This window comes from Mirounga angustirostris, unplaced genomic scaffold (genome assembly GCF_029215605.1).
Source record: "Mirounga angustirostris isolate CCGP_5_RB_7025 unplaced genomic scaffold, mMirAng1.0.hap1 SCAF_3, whole genome shotgun sequence".
Classification (NCBI taxonomy): Eukaryota; Metazoa; Chordata; class Mammalia; order Carnivora; family Phocidae; genus Mirounga; species Mirounga angustirostris.
In genome coordinates this window covers 80,050,651-80,067,003 of record NW_026991711.1, presented here as the reverse complement: position 1 = coordinate 80,067,003, position 16,353 = coordinate 80,050,651, and the positions used below count along the sequence as shown (strand labels likewise).

The 16,353-nt window shown below is 40.0% G+C and overlaps 1 protein-coding gene across 2 annotated transcripts in view; it reads left to right on the top strand.

The window, feature by feature from the left end:
- Positions 1-16,353, top strand: part of RNF17 (ring finger protein 17) — a 154,422-nt gene that overhangs the window by 130,466 nt on the left and 7,603 nt on the right. For both annotated transcript variants that reach the window (XM_045869116.2, XM_045869115.2), the window contains exon 32: positions 14,965-15,133. In XM_045869116.2, coding sequence (XP_045725072.1) covers positions 14,965-15,133 — 169 coding nt within the window. The remainder of the gene's footprint in view (positions 1-14,964; positions 15,134-16,353) is intronic.

The following is a 16,353-nucleotide window of genomic DNA, read 5'->3' as shown; positions in this document are numbered from 1 at the left end:
AGAATTCCAGACCGATATCCCTGATGAATATGGATTCCAAAATCCTCAACAAAATCCTAGCTAATAGGATCCAACAATACATTAAAAGGATCATCCACCACGACCAAGTGGGATTTATCCCCGGGATGCAGGGGTGGTTCAACATTCGCAAATCGATCAATGTGATAGAACACATTAATAGGAGGGAGAAGAACCATATGGTCCTTTCAATTGATGCAGAAAAAGCATTTGACAAAATACAACATCCTTTCCTGATTAATACTCTCCAGAGTATAGGGATAGAGGGAACATTCCTCAAGTTCATAAAATCCATCTATGAAAAACCCACAGTGAATATCATCCTCAATGGGGAAAAGCTGAGAGCATTTCCCTTAAGATCAGGAACACGTCAAGGATGCCCACTCTCGCCACTGTTGTTCAACATAGTACTAGAAGTCCTAGCAACAGCAATCAGACAACAAACAGAAATAAAAGGTATTCAAATTGGCAAAGAAGAAGTCAAACTCTCTTTTCGCAGACGACATGATACTTTATGTGGAAAACCCAAAAGATTCCACCCCCAAATTACTAGAACTCATACAGCAATTCAGTAATGTGGCAGGATACAAAATCAATGCACAGAAATTGGTTGCTTTCTTATACACTAACAATGCAACTGTAGAAAGAGAAATTAGAGAAATGATTCCATTTACAATAGCACCAAAAACCGTAAGATACCTTGGAATAAACCTAACCAAAGAGGTAAAGGATCTATACTCTAGGAACTACAGAACACTCATGGAAGAAATTGAAGAAGACATAAAAAGATGGAAAAATATTCCATGCTCATGGATCAGAAGAATAAACATTGTTAAAATGTCTCTGCTGTCCAGAGCAATCTATACCTTCAGGATGCCATCCCGATCAAAATTCCAATGACATTTTTCAAAGTGCTGGAACAATCCTAAAATTTGTATGGAATCAGAAAAGACCCCGAATCACCAAGGAAATGTTGAAAAAGAAAAACAAAGCTGGGGGCATCACATTGCCCGATTTCAATCTATATTACAAAGCTGTGATCACCAAGACAGCATGGTACTGGCGCAAAAACAGACATATAGACCAATGGAACAGAATAGAGAACCCAGATATGGACCCTCAACTCTATGGTCAAATAATCTTTGACAAAGCAGGAAAAAACATGCAATGGAAAAAAGACAGTCTCTTCAATAAATGGTGCTGGGAAAATTGGACAGCCACATGCAGAATGAAACTCGACCATTCTCTAACACCATTCACAAAGATAAACTCAAAGTGGATGAAAGACCTCAATGTGAGACAGGAATCCATCAAAATCCTAGAGGAGAACATAGGCAGTAACCTCTTTGACATCGTCCACAGCAACTTCTTTCAAGATACATCTCCAAAAGCTAGTGAAACAAAAGCAAAAATGAACTCTTGGGACTTCATCAAGATAAAAAGTTTCTGCATAGCAAAAGAAACAGTCAACAAAGAGGCAACCCACAGAATGGGAGAATATATTTGCAAATGACACTACAGATAAAGGGCTGGTATTCAAGATCTATAAAGAACTTCTCAAACTCAACACCCAAAAAACAAATAATGAAGTCAAAAAGTGGGCAGAAGATATGAAAAGACACTTCTCTGAAAAAGACATACAAACGGCCAACAGACACATGGAAAAATGTTCATCATCATTAGCCATCAGGGAAATCCAAATCAAAACCACACTGAGATACCACCTTACACCAGTTAGAATGGCAAAAATGGACAAGGCAAGAAACAACAAATGTTGAAGAGGTTGTGGAGAAAGGGGAACCCTCTTACACTGTTGGTGGGGATGCAAGTTGGTGCAGCCACTTTGGAAAACAGTGTGGAGGTTCCTCAAAAATTTTAAAATAGAGCTACCCTATGACCCAGCAATTGCACTACTGGGTATTTGCCCCAAAGACACAGATGTGTCTTTGAATGTTACATGTGCACTCAAAAGAATGTGTCTTCTGCTGTTTGAGGATGAAATGTTCTGAATATATATATATATATGTGCCAATGTTCATAGCAGCAATGTCCGCAATAGCCAAACTGTGGAAGGAGCCGAGATGCCCTTCAACAGATGAATGGATAAAGAAGATGTTGTCCATATATACAATGGAATATTACTCAGCCATCAGAAAGGATGAATACCCAACTTTTACATCAACATGGATGGGACTGGAGGAGATTATGCTAAGTGAAATAAGTCAAGCAGAGAAAGTCAATTATCATATGGCTTCACTTATTTGTGGAACATAAGGAATAGCATGGAGGACATTAGGAGAAGGAAGGGAAAAAAAGGGGGGGGGAATTGGAGGGAGAGATGAACCATGAGAGACTATGGACTCTGAGAAACAAACAGGGTTTTAGATGGGAGAGGGGATGGGTTAGCCCGGTGATGGGTATTAAGGAGGGCACATACTGCATGGAGCACTGGGTGTCATACGAAAACAATGGATCATGGATCACCACATCAAAAACCAGTGATGTATGGTGACTAACATAATAAAATTAAAAAAAAAAAAAAAAGATGCTGTATTTTGTCAAATGCTTTTGCTACATCTATTGAGAGGATCATATGGTTCTTATCCTTTCTTTTATGTGGTGTATCACATTGATTGATTTGCAAATATTGAACCACCCCTGTAGCCCAGGAATAAATCCCACTTGATTGTGGTGAATAATTCTTTTAATGTACTGTTGGATTCAGTTTGCTAGTATCTTATTGATAATTTTTGCATCCATGTTCATCAGGGATATTGGCCTGTAATTCTCCTGTTTAGTGGGGTCTTTGGTTTTAGAACAGGGTAATGCTGGCCTCATGGAAGAAGTTTGGAGTTTTCCTTCCATTTCTATTAATTGGGAAGAATAGGTATTAACTCTTCTTTAAATGTCTGATAGAATTCTGGGAAACCACCTGGTCCTGGACTTTGGTTTGTTAGGAGATTTTTTATTACTGATTTAATTTCTTTACTGGTATGGGTCTGTTCAAATTTTTTATTTCTTCCTGTTTTAGTTTTGGTAGTTTATATATTTCTAGGAATTTATCCATTTCTTCCAGATTGCCCAGTTTGTTGGCATATAATTTTTCATAATATTCTCTTATAATTATTTGTAGTTCTGTGGTGTTGGTTGTGATCTGTCCTCTTTCATTATTTATTTAGGTCCTTTCTCTTTTCCTTTTGATAAGTCTGGCTAGGGGGTTTATAAATTGTATTAATTCTTTCAAAGAACCAGCTCTTAGTTTTGTTGATCTGTTCTACTGGTTTTTTGTTTTGTTTTGTTTCTGTATCATTTATTTCTGCTCTAATCTTAATTATTTCTCTTCTTCTACTGACCTTAGATTTGCTGCTCCTTTTCTCCCTCCTTGAGGTATAAGGTTAGGTTGTTTATTTGAGACTTTTCTTGGTTCTTGAGGTAGACCGGTATTGCAATATACATCCCTTTTAGGACCGCTTTTGCTGCATCCCAAAGGTTTTGGACTGTCATGTTTTCATTTTCATTTGCTTACATCTATTTTTTTATTTCTCAATTTCCTGGTTAACCCATTTATTCTTTAGTAGGATGTTCTTTAATCTCCATGTATTTGTGATCTTTCCATATTTTTTCTTGTGGTTAACTTCAAATTTCGTAGTATTGTGGTCTGAAAATATGCATGGTATGACCTTGATCTTTTTGTACTTGTTGAAGGCTGATTTGTGACCCAGTATGTGATCTATTCTGGAGAATGTTACATGTGCACTCAAAAAGAATGTGTCTTCTGCTGTCTGAGGATGAAATGTTCTGAATATATCTGTTAAGTCCACCTGGTCCAGTGGGTCATTCAAAGCCATTGTTTCCTTGTTGATTTTCTGCTTAGGTGATCTGTCCATTGCAGTAAGTGGGGCGTTAAAGCCCTCTACTATTATTGTATTACTATCAATGAGTTTCTTTATGTTTGTTATTAATTGCTTTATATATTTGGGTGCTCCCAAGGTGGGGGCATAAATATTTATAATTGTTAGATCTTCTTGTTGGATACACCCCTTAATTATGACATAGTGCCCTTCTTCATCTCGTGTTACAGTCTGGTTTAAAATCTAGTTTGACTAATTTAAGTATGGCTACTCCGGTTTTCTTTAGATATGTTAGATGGTTCTCCATCCTCTCACTTTCTACCGACAGGTGTCTTTAGGTCTAAAATGAGTCTTTTATAGGCAGCATATAGACAGGTCTTGTTTTTTAATCCATTCTGATGTCCTGTGTCTTTTGATTGGAGCATATGGTCCATTTACATTCAGAGTGATGATTGATATGAATTTACTGCCATTGTGCTACCTGTAAAGTTGGTGTTTCTGGTGTTTTCTTTCCTTCCTAGTCTTCGTTGTTTTTGATCCTTTTTTTCTCCACTCAGAGAGTCCCCTTTAATATTCTTGCAGGGCTGGTTTAGTGGTCATGAACTCTTGGGGTTTTTTCTGGGAAACTCTTTATCTCTCTTTCTATTCTGAATGAGAGACAACCTTGCTGGAGTTGGCTGCATATTTTTCCCATTCAGCACATTGAATATATCCTGTCATTGTCTTCTGGCCTGCCAAGTTTCTGTGGACAGATCTGCTGCAAACCTTATCCATCTTCCCTTGTAGGTTAAGATTTTTTTTCCATTACTGCTTTCAGGATTCTTTCCTTGTCTATTTTATGAATTTGACTATGATATGTCTTGGTGATGGCTGGCTTTTGTTGAATTTAATGGGAGTTCTCTGTGCTTCTTAGATTTCAGTGTCTGTTTCCTTCCCAGCTTAGGGAAGTTTTCAGCTACAATTTGCTCAAATACACCTTCTGCACTCTTTTCTCTCTCTTCTTCTGGGACTGCTATGATATGAATATTATTAAGCTTTAAGGAGTCACTGAGTTCCCTAAGTCTATATTTGTGATCCAATACCTTTCTTTCCCTCTTCTTTTCAGCTTCATTATTTTCCATAATTTTATCTTTTATATCACTGATTCGTTCCTCTGCTTTGTCCATCCTCATAGTCAAGGCATCCAGTCAAATTTTGGCCTGACTAGTTTTTAGTTCTTTTATTTCTGCAGTAAGGAATTTTCTAGTGTCTTCTATGTGTTTTTTAAGCCCAGCTACTATCCTTACAAGTTTCACACAGCTTACTTATATCTGTATTGATTAAATCCCTGGCTGTTAGTTCTTTCTTTTGGGGTGAATCCCTCAATCTTGTCATTTTGTTTAGGTTACTGGTTTTTTTGTATGATTGTTAGGAAAGCCTGTCATACTCCTGCTTCTGAGAGTAATGGCTATATTAAGAGGTCCAAAAAAAGGTGGGGGGATCCTATATCACTCTGTTGTGTTTTGATGCTCTTACCCTCATGTCAGTCCTCTGCAGAGTTTTTCCTTGCCTGCAGTGGGGGGTGTTTGGACCTTGTCCACCGTGTGACAAGTTTTAACTAGGTGTGTCTTGGTCTGCTTGTTAAAAGAAACTAGATCCAAAAAAGAAGCAGCAGCTAGATACTATTTCCCCTAGAACGAAGCTTTGCAGCACTCTATGATCAGTAGACTTGGTGCATGTGAGGGGTTTGTGCTGGTTTTTCTAGGGGAGGGACCTGCTACACTGATTCTCAGGCTGACTTGCCCTAGTGGAGATGCACCTGCAGGGCACAGGGGCTCAGGGCTTGGTGGTCTCCACTGAGGGGGTGCTGTGTTGCTCCCTGAGGTCAGTCAGTGCTGATGGAGGGGGAGGGAGGAATGGCATCACCCTGCTCTCTCATCCCCAGCATAGTGAGCTCAAGCCTGCCACTCTTCTGGAAGCCCTCACAGAAGAGCAAACAATCACTCATCTTGTGCCCCCAGCTTCTGTTAGATCCCTGCCTTCACCCTGTCTGTGTTGGAGCTGTCTGCCTGTCAAGTGGCACAGCACTCTTGTGTTTTATCTCAGGAATGTGGCTGAGTTTCAAAACTCCAAATTTTATGGACCCACACTGATCCTCTTGGGGAGGGTCTTGCCATGCTTTTGCCATTTGCCAGTTTGTCCCAGAAAAGTGGTTGCTTGACAGTGCGATTGTTTGGAGTCTATGGTAAAGTGTAGCAAAAAGCTGGCACCAAGGCTTGCTGCCCTCAGCTGGTGTCTCTCTTCCTATGTTAGGGAACGGGGCAGCACATTGGCACCACCAGTTCTGTCCCTAGAAAAGCCATTTCACCACTCCCAGATGCACTCCAAAAAGGGAAACTGTTTCTCCCCATATGACCTAGAGGATCCTCAGACCATGCTGCCTGCTCCAGGGTCTCTGCCTTCCTTCCCAGTAGGAGTACCACTAAGCCCACCAGGCATGACCTCAGTAGCACAGACTTCTAAAACATCAGACTTTGCACTGTGCTGCTTATAGTAATCTGCAGGAATCCACGCTTCTCCTTTTCCCAGTTAGTAGTTTTGAGGAAGAGTTTTTCTTATGTAGACCCCTACATGCTGCTTCACTCTTCTCCTCCCTCTCTCTTTCTCTCTCTCTCTGCAATCAGGGCTCCCTCCCCTCCACAGCACCCGCAGTTCTTTTCTCCCATTAATCCACTCTCCGCAGCCCCTACCTTCCACAAAGTGGTCATTTTTCTACTTGTAGATGTGCAGTTTTGTTCTCTCAGTCCTCAAATCAATTTCTTGGCTGTTCAGAATGATTTGATGTTTATCTAGCTGTGTTCAAGGGACAAGGCAAGCCCAGGGTCCTCCACTCTGCCATCTTAACTCCGCTTCCCATCTTCCTGATTTTAAATAATTGGTGACCTCCAGGGTGCCCACTGTATAATTTCCTCTTCAGACATTTCTTAATAAAGCAAGTGTTTCATAAGCACTTGCTGGGTTTCCAGTGTTGTATTGCTTTAGTCATATTTATATCAAGATTTAGATTTTTTAATTATGTTAATCACCATACACTACATCATTAGTTTTTGATGTAGTGTTCCATGATTCATTGTTTGTGTATAACACCCAGTGCTCCATGCAGAACATGCCCTCCTTACTACCCATCCCCAGGCTAACCCATCCCCACGCCCCTCCTCTCTAGAACCCTATTTGTTTTTCAGAGTCCATAGTCTCTCATGGTTCATGTCCCCCTCTGATTTCCCCCTCTTCATTCTTCCTCTCCTGCTAGCTGCTGCTGCTTCTTTTTTTTTTTAACATATAATGTATTATTTACTTCAGAGGTACAGGTCTGTGATTCAACAGTCTTACACAATTCACAGCGCTCACCATAGCACATACCCTCCCCAATGTCTATCACCCAGCCACCCCATCCCTTCAACCCCCCACCACTCCAGCAACCCTCAGTTTGTTTCCTGAGATTAAGAATTCCTCATATCAGTGAGGTCATATGATACATGTCTTTCTCTGATTGACTTACTTCGCTCAGCATAATACCCTCTAGTTCCAGCCACGTTGTTGCAAATGGCAAGGTTTCATTCCTTTTGATGGCTGCATAATATTCCATTGTATATATATATACCACATCTTTTTTATCCGTTCATCAGTCAATGGACATCTTGGCTCTTTCCACAGATTGGCTACTGTGGATATTGCTGCTATAAACATCAGGGTGCACGTACCCCTTCAGCTCACTAAATTTGTATCTTTGGGGCAAAGAGTGAGAGTTTGACTTCTTTGCCGATTTGGATGCCTTAACATTATATGTTAAAAAATAAATAAATACCCAGTAGTGCAATTGCTGGATCATACGGTAGCTTTATTTTCAACTTCTTGAGAAACCGCCATACTGTTTTCCAGAGTGGCTGCACCAGCTTGCATTCCCACCAACAGTGTAGGAGGGTTCCCCTTTCTCCGCATCCCTGCCAGCATCTGTCATTTCCTGACTTGTTAATTTTAGCCATTCTGACTGGTGTGAGGTGATATCTCATTGAGGTTTTGATTTGGATTTCCCTGATGCCGAGTGATGCTGAGCACTTTTTTCCTGTGTTGGCCATTTGGATGTCTTCTTTGGGAAAATGTCTGTTCATGTCTTCTGCCCACTTCTTGATTGGATCATTTGTTCTTTGGGTGTTGAGTTTAAGAAGTTCTTTATAGATTTTGGATACTAGCCCTTTATCTGATATGTCATTTGCAAATATCTTCTCCCATTCTGTCGGTTGTCTTTTGGTTTTGTTGACTGTTTCTATTGCTGTGCAAAAGCTTTTTATCTTGATGAAGTCCCAATAATTCATTGTTGCCCTTGCTTCCCTTGCCTTCGGCAATGTTTCTAGGAAGAAGTTGCTGTGGCTGAGGTTGAAGAGGTTGCTGCCTGTGTTCTCCATTAGGATTTTGATGGACTCCTGTCTCACATTTAGTTCTTTCAACCATTTTGAGTCTTATTTTTGTGTGTGGTGTAAGGAAATGGTCCAGTTTCATTCTTTTGCATGTGGCTGTCCAATTTTCCCAACACCATTTGTTGAAGAGACTGTCTTTTTTCCACTGGACATTCTTTCCTGCTTTGTCGAAGATTAGTTGACCATAGAGTTAAGGGTCCATTTCTGGGCTCTCTATTCTGTTCCATCGATCTATGTGTCTGTTTTTGTGCCAGTACCATACTGTCTTGATGATGACAGCTTTGTAATAGAGCTTGAAGTCTGGAATTGTGATGCTGCCAGCTTTGCTTTTCTTTTTCAACATTCTTCTGGCTATTCGGGGTCTTTTCTGGTTCCATACGAATTTTAGGATTATTTGTTTCATTTCTTTGAAAAAAGTGGATGGTATTTTGATAGGGATTGCATTAAATATGTAGATTCCTCTAGGTAGCATTGACATCTTCACAATATTTGTTCTTCCAATCCATGAGCATGGAATGTTTTTCCATTTCTTTGTGTCTTCCTCCATTTCTTTCATGAGTATTTTATAGTTTTCTGAGGACAGATTCTTTGCCTCTTTGGTTAGATCTGTTCCTAGGTATCTTATGGTTTTGGGTGCAATTGTAAATGGGATCGACTCCTTAATTTCTCTTTCTTCTGTCTTGTTGTTGGTGTATAGGAATGCCACTGATTTCTGTGCATTGATTTTATATCCTGCCACTTTACTGAGTTCCTGTATGATTTCTAGCAGTTTTGGGGTGGAGTCTTTTGGGTTTTCCACATAAAGTATCATCTGCAAAGAGTGAGAGTTTGACTTCTTCTTTGCCAATTTGGATGCCTTTTATTTCTTTTTGTTGTCTGATTGCTGTGGCTAGGACTTCCAATACTATGTTGAATAGCAGTGGTGATAGTGGACATCCCTGCCGTGTTCCTGACTTTAGGGGGAAAGCTCTCAGTTTTTCCCCATTGAGAATGATACTTGCTGTGGGTTTTTCATAGATGGCTTTTATGATATTGAGGTTATGTACCCTCTATCCCTATACTCTGAAGAGTTTTGATCAAGAAAGGATGCTGTACTTTGTCAAATGCTTTTTCTGCATCTATTGAGAAGATCATATGGTTCTTGTTCTTTCTTTTGTTAATGTATTGTATCACATTGATTTGCGGATGTTGAACCAACCTTGCAGCCCAGGGATAAATCCCATTTGGTCATGGTGAGTAATCCTTTTAATGTACTGTTGTATCTTATTGGCTAGTATTTTGGTGAGAATTTTTGCATCCATGTTCATCAAGGATATTGGTCTATAATTCTCCTTTTTGATGGGGTCTTTGGTTTTGGGATCAAGGTAATGGTGGCCTCATAAAACGAGTTTGGAAGTTTTCCTTCCATTTCTATGTTTTGGAACAGTTTCAGAAGAATAGGTATTAATTCTTCTTGAAATGTTTGGTAGAATTCCCCTGGGAAGCCATCTGGCCCTGGGCTTTTGTTTGTTGGGAGATTTTTGATGACTGCTTCAATTTCCTTAGTGGTTATAGGTCTGTTCAGGTTTTCTATTTCTTCCCGGTTCCGTTTTGGTAGTTGATACATCTCTAGGAATGCATCCATTTCTTCCAGATTATCTAATTTGCTGGCATGTAGTTGCTCATAATATGTTCTTATAATTGTTTGTATTTTTTTGGTGTTGGTTGTAATCTCTCCTCTTTCATTCATGATTTTATTTATTTGGGTCATTTCTCTTTTCTTTTTGATAAGTCTGGCCAGGGGTTTATCAATCTTGTTAATTCTTTCAAAGAACCAGCTCCTAGTCAACAATCATTGATCTGTTCTACTGTTCTTTTGGTTCATTGATTTCTGCTCTGATCTTTATTATTTCTCTTCTCCTGCTGGGTTTAGGCTTTATTTGCTGTTCTTTCTCCAGCTCCTTTAGGTGTAGGGTTAGGTTGTGTACTTGAGACCTTTCTTGTTTCTTGAGAAAGGCTTGTATTGCTATATACTTTCCTCTTAGGACTGCCTTTGCTGCATCCCAAAGACTCTGAACAGTTGTGTTTTCATTTTCATTTGTTTCCGTGAATTTTTTTAATTCTTCTTTAATTTCCTGGTTGACCCATTCATTCTTTAGTAGGATGCTCTTTTAGCCTCCATGTATTTGAGTTCTTTCCGACTTTCCTCTTGTGATTGAGTTCTAGTTTCAAAGCATTGTGGTCTGAAAATATGCAGGGAATGATCCCAATCTTTTGGTACCGGTTGAGACCTGATTTGTGACCTAGGATGTGATCTATTCTGGAGAATGTTCCATGGGCACTAGAGAAGAATGTGTATTCCGTTGCTTTGGGATGGAATGTTCTGAATATATCTGTGAAGTCCGTTTGGTCCAGTGTGTCATTTAAAGTCTTCATTTCCTTGTTGATCTTTTGCTTAGATGATCTGTCCATTTCAGTGACGGGGGGTGTTGAAGTCCCCCACTATTACTGTATTGTTGTCGATGTGTTTCTTTGATTTTGTTATTAATTGCCTTATATAATTGGCTGCTCCCACGTTAGGGGCATAGATATTTACAATTGTTAGATCTTCTTGTTGGATAGACCCTTTAAGTAGGATATAGTGTCCTTCCTCATCTCTTATTACAGTCTTTGGTTTAAAATCTAATTTGTCTGATAGAAGGATTGCCACCCCAGCTTTCTTTTGGTGTCCATTAGCATGGTAAATGGTTTTTCACCCCCTCACTTTCAATCTGGGGGTGTCTTTGGGTCTAAAATTAGTCTCTTGCAGACAGCATATCGATGGGTCTTATTTTTTTATCCAATCTGATACCCTGTGTCTTTTGATTGGGGCATTTAGCCCATTTACACTCAGGGTAACTATTGAAAGATAGGAATTTAGTGCCATTGTATTGCCTGTAAGGTGACTGTTACTGTATATTGTCTGTGTTCCTTTCTGGTCTATGTTACTTTTAGGCTCTCTGTTTGCTTAGAGGACCCCTTTCAATATTTCTGGTAGGGCTGGTTTTGTGTTTGCAAATTCCTTTCGTTTTTGTTTGTCCTGGAAGCTTTTTATCTCTTCTTCTATTTTCAATAACAGCCTAGCTGGATAGAGTATTCTTGGCTGCATGTTTTTCTCATTTAGTGCTCTGAATATATCATGCCAGTCCTTTCTGGCCTGCCAGGTCTCTGTGGATAGGTCTGTTGCTAATCTAATGTTTCTACCATTGTAGGTTACAGATCTCTTCTCCCGAGCTGCTTTCAGGATTTTCTCTTTGTCTATGAGACTCCTAAGCTTTACTATTAGATGTCAGGGTGTTGACCTATTTTTATTGATTTTGAGAGGGGTTCTCTGTGCCTCCTGGATTTTGATGCCTGTTTCCTTCCCCAAATTAGGGAAGTTCTCTGCTATAATTTGCTCCAATATACCTTCTGCCCCTCTCTCTCTTTCTTCTTCTTCTGGGATCCCAATTATCCTAATGTTGTTTCATCTTATGGTATCACTTATCTCTCGAATTCTGCCCTCGTGATCCAGTAGTTGTTTATCTCTCTTTCTCTCAGCTGCATTATTTTCCATCATTTGGTCTTCTATATCACTAATTCTCTCTTCTGCCTCATTTATCCTAGCAGTTAGAGCCTCCATTTTTTATTGCACCTCATTAATAGCCTTTTTGATTTTGACTCGGTTAGATATAGTTCATTTATTTCTCCAGAAAGGGTTTCTCTAATAACTTCCATGCTTTTTTCAAGCCCAGCTAGTATCTTTAAAATCATCATTCTGAACTCTAGTTCTGACATCTTACTAATGTCCATATCGTTTGGGTCCCTGGCAGTCGGTACTGCCTCTTGTTCTTTTTGTTGAGGTGATTTTTTCCGTCTTGTCATTTTGTCCAGAGGAGAACAGATGAATGAGAGAACAAAATGCTAACAGGGTAACAATGTCCCCAGAAAATATACACTAAACAAATCAGAAAAGACCTGAAACTAGGGGAAAAGAAAGGGAAAGAAAGAAAAAAGAAAAATAAAAACAAAACAAAACAAAAAACAGAATATGATCAAATATGATCAGGCTGGTGCATAGATCAGTACCACACACTAGATTTTGGGCGTATTTTGGTCTGTTAGAAGAAAGTGCCTCCCAAAATTTTAAAGAAAGAAAAACTTATATATGTACAAAAATAAGGGTTAATACAAAGAAGGGATGGAATATGACTGTAAAGATGAAAATTATAAAAGATTTTATAAAAGGAATTGATAAGTTGGGTGAAAAAAGAAAGAGGATTTTAAAAAAAAAGAATGTGATCAGGCAGGAGACTAGAACAAAGCCATACACTAGAGATTTAGAGTATATTTTGATCTGTTAGAAGAAACTATATCCCAAAATTTTAAGGAGAAAACAACTTATATATATATATATACATACACCAAAAATAAGGGTAACTACTATGAAGGGATAGAATATGACTCTAAAAATGAAAAATAAAAAAGATTTTTTAAAAAAGGGATTGATAAGATGTTGGTTGAAAAAGGGAAAAAAATTTTCAAAAAAAGTTAAAAAAAATTAATTTTCAAAGACTAAAGAATCATGGGGAAAAAGCCATGAATTCTATGTGCAGTATTCCCCTAGCGCTGGAGTTCTGCCATTCTCATTGATCGGGAAACTTGGTCTTGGCTGGCTGTCCTTGCTGATCTTCTGGGGGAGGGGCCTGTTGCGGTGGTTCCCAAAAGTCTTTGCTGGAGGCGGAATTGCCCCGCCCTTGCTGGTCTGGGCTAAGTAATCTGCTTGGGTTTGCTCTCAGGAGCTTTTGTTCCCTGCAAGCTTTCCGTGCAGCTTTGGAGGACGAGAGTGAAAATGGCAGCCTCCCAGTCTCCGCCCCGGAGGAGCCGATAACTCAGGGCCCCGCTCCTCAGTGAGCCCCCAGAGAAAAGCAGTCAATCGCTCCCGTCTCCCAGGTCTCTGGCCGCACTCCGTGCTCACCCGGCCTGTGACCGAGCGTTTCTATCTCTGGCACCCGACCCTGTGTGGAGTCTCCAAACCCAGCAGATCCTTGCAGCGCGCTCCCGCGCCGCTCCTCCCAGGGGAAGAAGGGGAGTCTCCCTGGATCTGCTGCTTGGTGGGTCCCTGCCAGAGGAGCAGTGGCCCAACTGTGCCGCGGATCACGGTTTATGGCAACTCCGAGCTGAGAGCCCGCTTCTCGGCTCCGTCTCTGCAGCCGGCTTCCCCGCTCCGATACCTGGGAGCTCTGCCGCACTCAGGCACCCCCGGTCTTTCTGTGACCCCGAGGGTCCTGAGACCACACTGTCCCAGCGAGGGTTCCACCCCCCGCTTAGCCACTGGAGCGACGTCCCTCATCGGAGCCAACTTCTAAAAGTTCCGATTTTATGCTCCGGGCTCTATCACTTGCCGGTAGCCGCTGACGGAGGCCCCCTGCCCCGCCATCTATCCTCCCAAATATCGCCTCAGATTCACTTCTCCACACGTCCTACCTTCCAGAATGTGGTTGCTTTTCTGTTCAGAGAGTTGTTGCTATTCTTTTCTTTGATCTCCTGTTGAGTTCGTAGGTGTTCAGAATGGTTTGATCCCTATCCAGTTGAATTCCTGGGACCAGAGGAAATCCAGGTCTCCTACTCCTCCGCCATCTTGCTTCTCCCCCCTCAACATTTAGATTTTTAAGGCAGAACTATTTCCACCTTTGAAACTTTAAACATCTCATTTCCTTGTCCTTTTCCTACACTGAACTCTAGATGCTCTTTTTTCTGCTCTGCTTTTCCATGCCATTTATCACCTTCTAACACATTATGTCACTTTCTTACTATGTTTGTTTGCTTCTCCCTATTAGAATGTAACTCCTTGAAGACTGGGATTTTTGCCCCTTTAGGCCACAGATGTGTCCCCAGGATCTAGAATCCTGCCTAATATATAGTACACACTTAATAAGTATTGATTGGATAAATAAGTGTCCTAAAGAAAGTTCAATTATATGTCCTTGCCTAACAAGGAAGGAAGGAAGTGACACATTAAGTAGCACAGGCAGTTCCTTTAGCTATTTTACATAGTAAACCATTCTTCACAGACAAGGGAAGAATTTGCTCTATAGTTCCATTAAAGAAAATAGTAGTGTATAACTGTGTTGGTTTTTATAATGATTTCTTTTCATATTAGTTATTTATTGATGCATAACAAATTACCCCAAACTTAGCAGCTTAAAACAAAACACACATGAGAGTCAGAAATCCAGGAGGATCTCTCATTGCTAGGCTCAGTCAAGATATTAGGGGTGGAGGGGGGTCACTGCAGGACCCACTTCCAAAAAGACTCTCATCGATGTTACCTGGAAGGCTCAGTTCTTGGCCCTGTGGGCCTCCCCACTGTCCTACTAAGAACATGGGTGCATGCTTCCCTGAGAGAGAACAGTTGTGGAAAGAGCTTACCACCAAAACAGAGGCCACATGTCTTTGATGATCTGATCTCAGCAGTCATATATCACTTATGTCATGTTCTTTTGGTCACAAAGATCAACTCTGGAATCCTGTGGGAGGGAAACTGTACAAGGGAACATCGGGGCCATTGTTAGAGGCTACCAACTACTACAATAATTTTGTACAGAATTTGAAAGTTTTTTCCTTCCCTTCCCCCCACTTAGGTATATATTTGCCTTGATTCTGTAGAAAGTTGTAATCTGTTTAACCAGCATAGTGATACAGATGACAGTGGAATCAGCTGGGAATCTGAGTCTGAGAGCCTTAATGAAGCACTACGGAGGTTTAATAAGAATGTGGAGACATTTCCTCTTCTGACGGATTTTAGAACAGGTATACTAAATTTTCTGAGTAAAATGGAATTAATAAACTTGTTTTAAGGGCTTTTGAGGTTCAGCTATTTCTAACATTAACTGATATATTTTTTTAATTTTTTACTTAAATTCAATTTAATTAACACATAATGTATTATTAGTTTCAGAGATAGAATTCATGATTCATCAGTTGCATCTAACACCCAGTGCTCATTACATCAAGTGCCCTCCTTAATGTCCATCACCCAGTTACCCCATCCCCCCACCTGCCTCCCTTCCAGCAATCCTCAGTTTATTTCCTAGAGTTATGAGTTTCCTTATGGTTTGTCTCCCTCTATTTTCATCTTAATTTTTCCTTCCCTTCCCCTATGTTCATCTGTTTTGTTTCTTAAATTCCACATATGAGTGAAATCATATGATATTTTTATATACTTTATATGCATGATCTCTCTGATTCCTCAAGACACTCAATAGATAATCTTTCTCATTTTCTAGATGAGTGAAGTAAGAGAAGGGAAGTAACTGCCTTGGGTCACTTCCATTTTCTAAAACTCAGGCTGCATTGGAAAATTGAATAAAGATGACTTTTCTAAGCTTGAGGTTTTGCTATTAGCTCAAATTGTTAGAGTTGTCATTCAGACCTAAATGGCAGTAATTTTAATTACAAACCACCTACACTGATAATTTTGAAGTAGGGCAGGGGAGCTCAGATTTTATCCTATCAAGATAGGTCAAGTCATGCTTTTTTTCTTCTAATCCATTCCTACCCATATTTAGTAAATATATGTGATTCTTCTATGAAGAAAATGCATCTCTTTACTGGTGTTGACAGTTTCTGAAAAGCATGAATGGTGTCTATACATTTTTATTAATATGTGATATATAGAGGTATATTTTTATTCATAGCATTTTGTACATATCAGAGGATATGCTAAAGCAAAGGAAAGCATCAGCCTGAAGTCTTACCTGATTTTACTCAATGAGATTGTAATCACTTATGGCTCATGTTTGGCTGATAAACAGCACTTGTTATTTCCTCTGCTTGGAATGTTCTTCCCCCGAACTGTACAGCAATTTAGATCTCTGCTCAACCGTCCCCATATTGCAGGTCTTCCCTGTCCTCCCCATATAAAGTATAAAGCCTGCCACTCTCCCCTACCCCATTTTTCTCCATGCCTTCTATTCCTTTTTTAAATAGCACTGTGAGCAGGGACTCTTTGTACTGCTGTGTCACCAGCA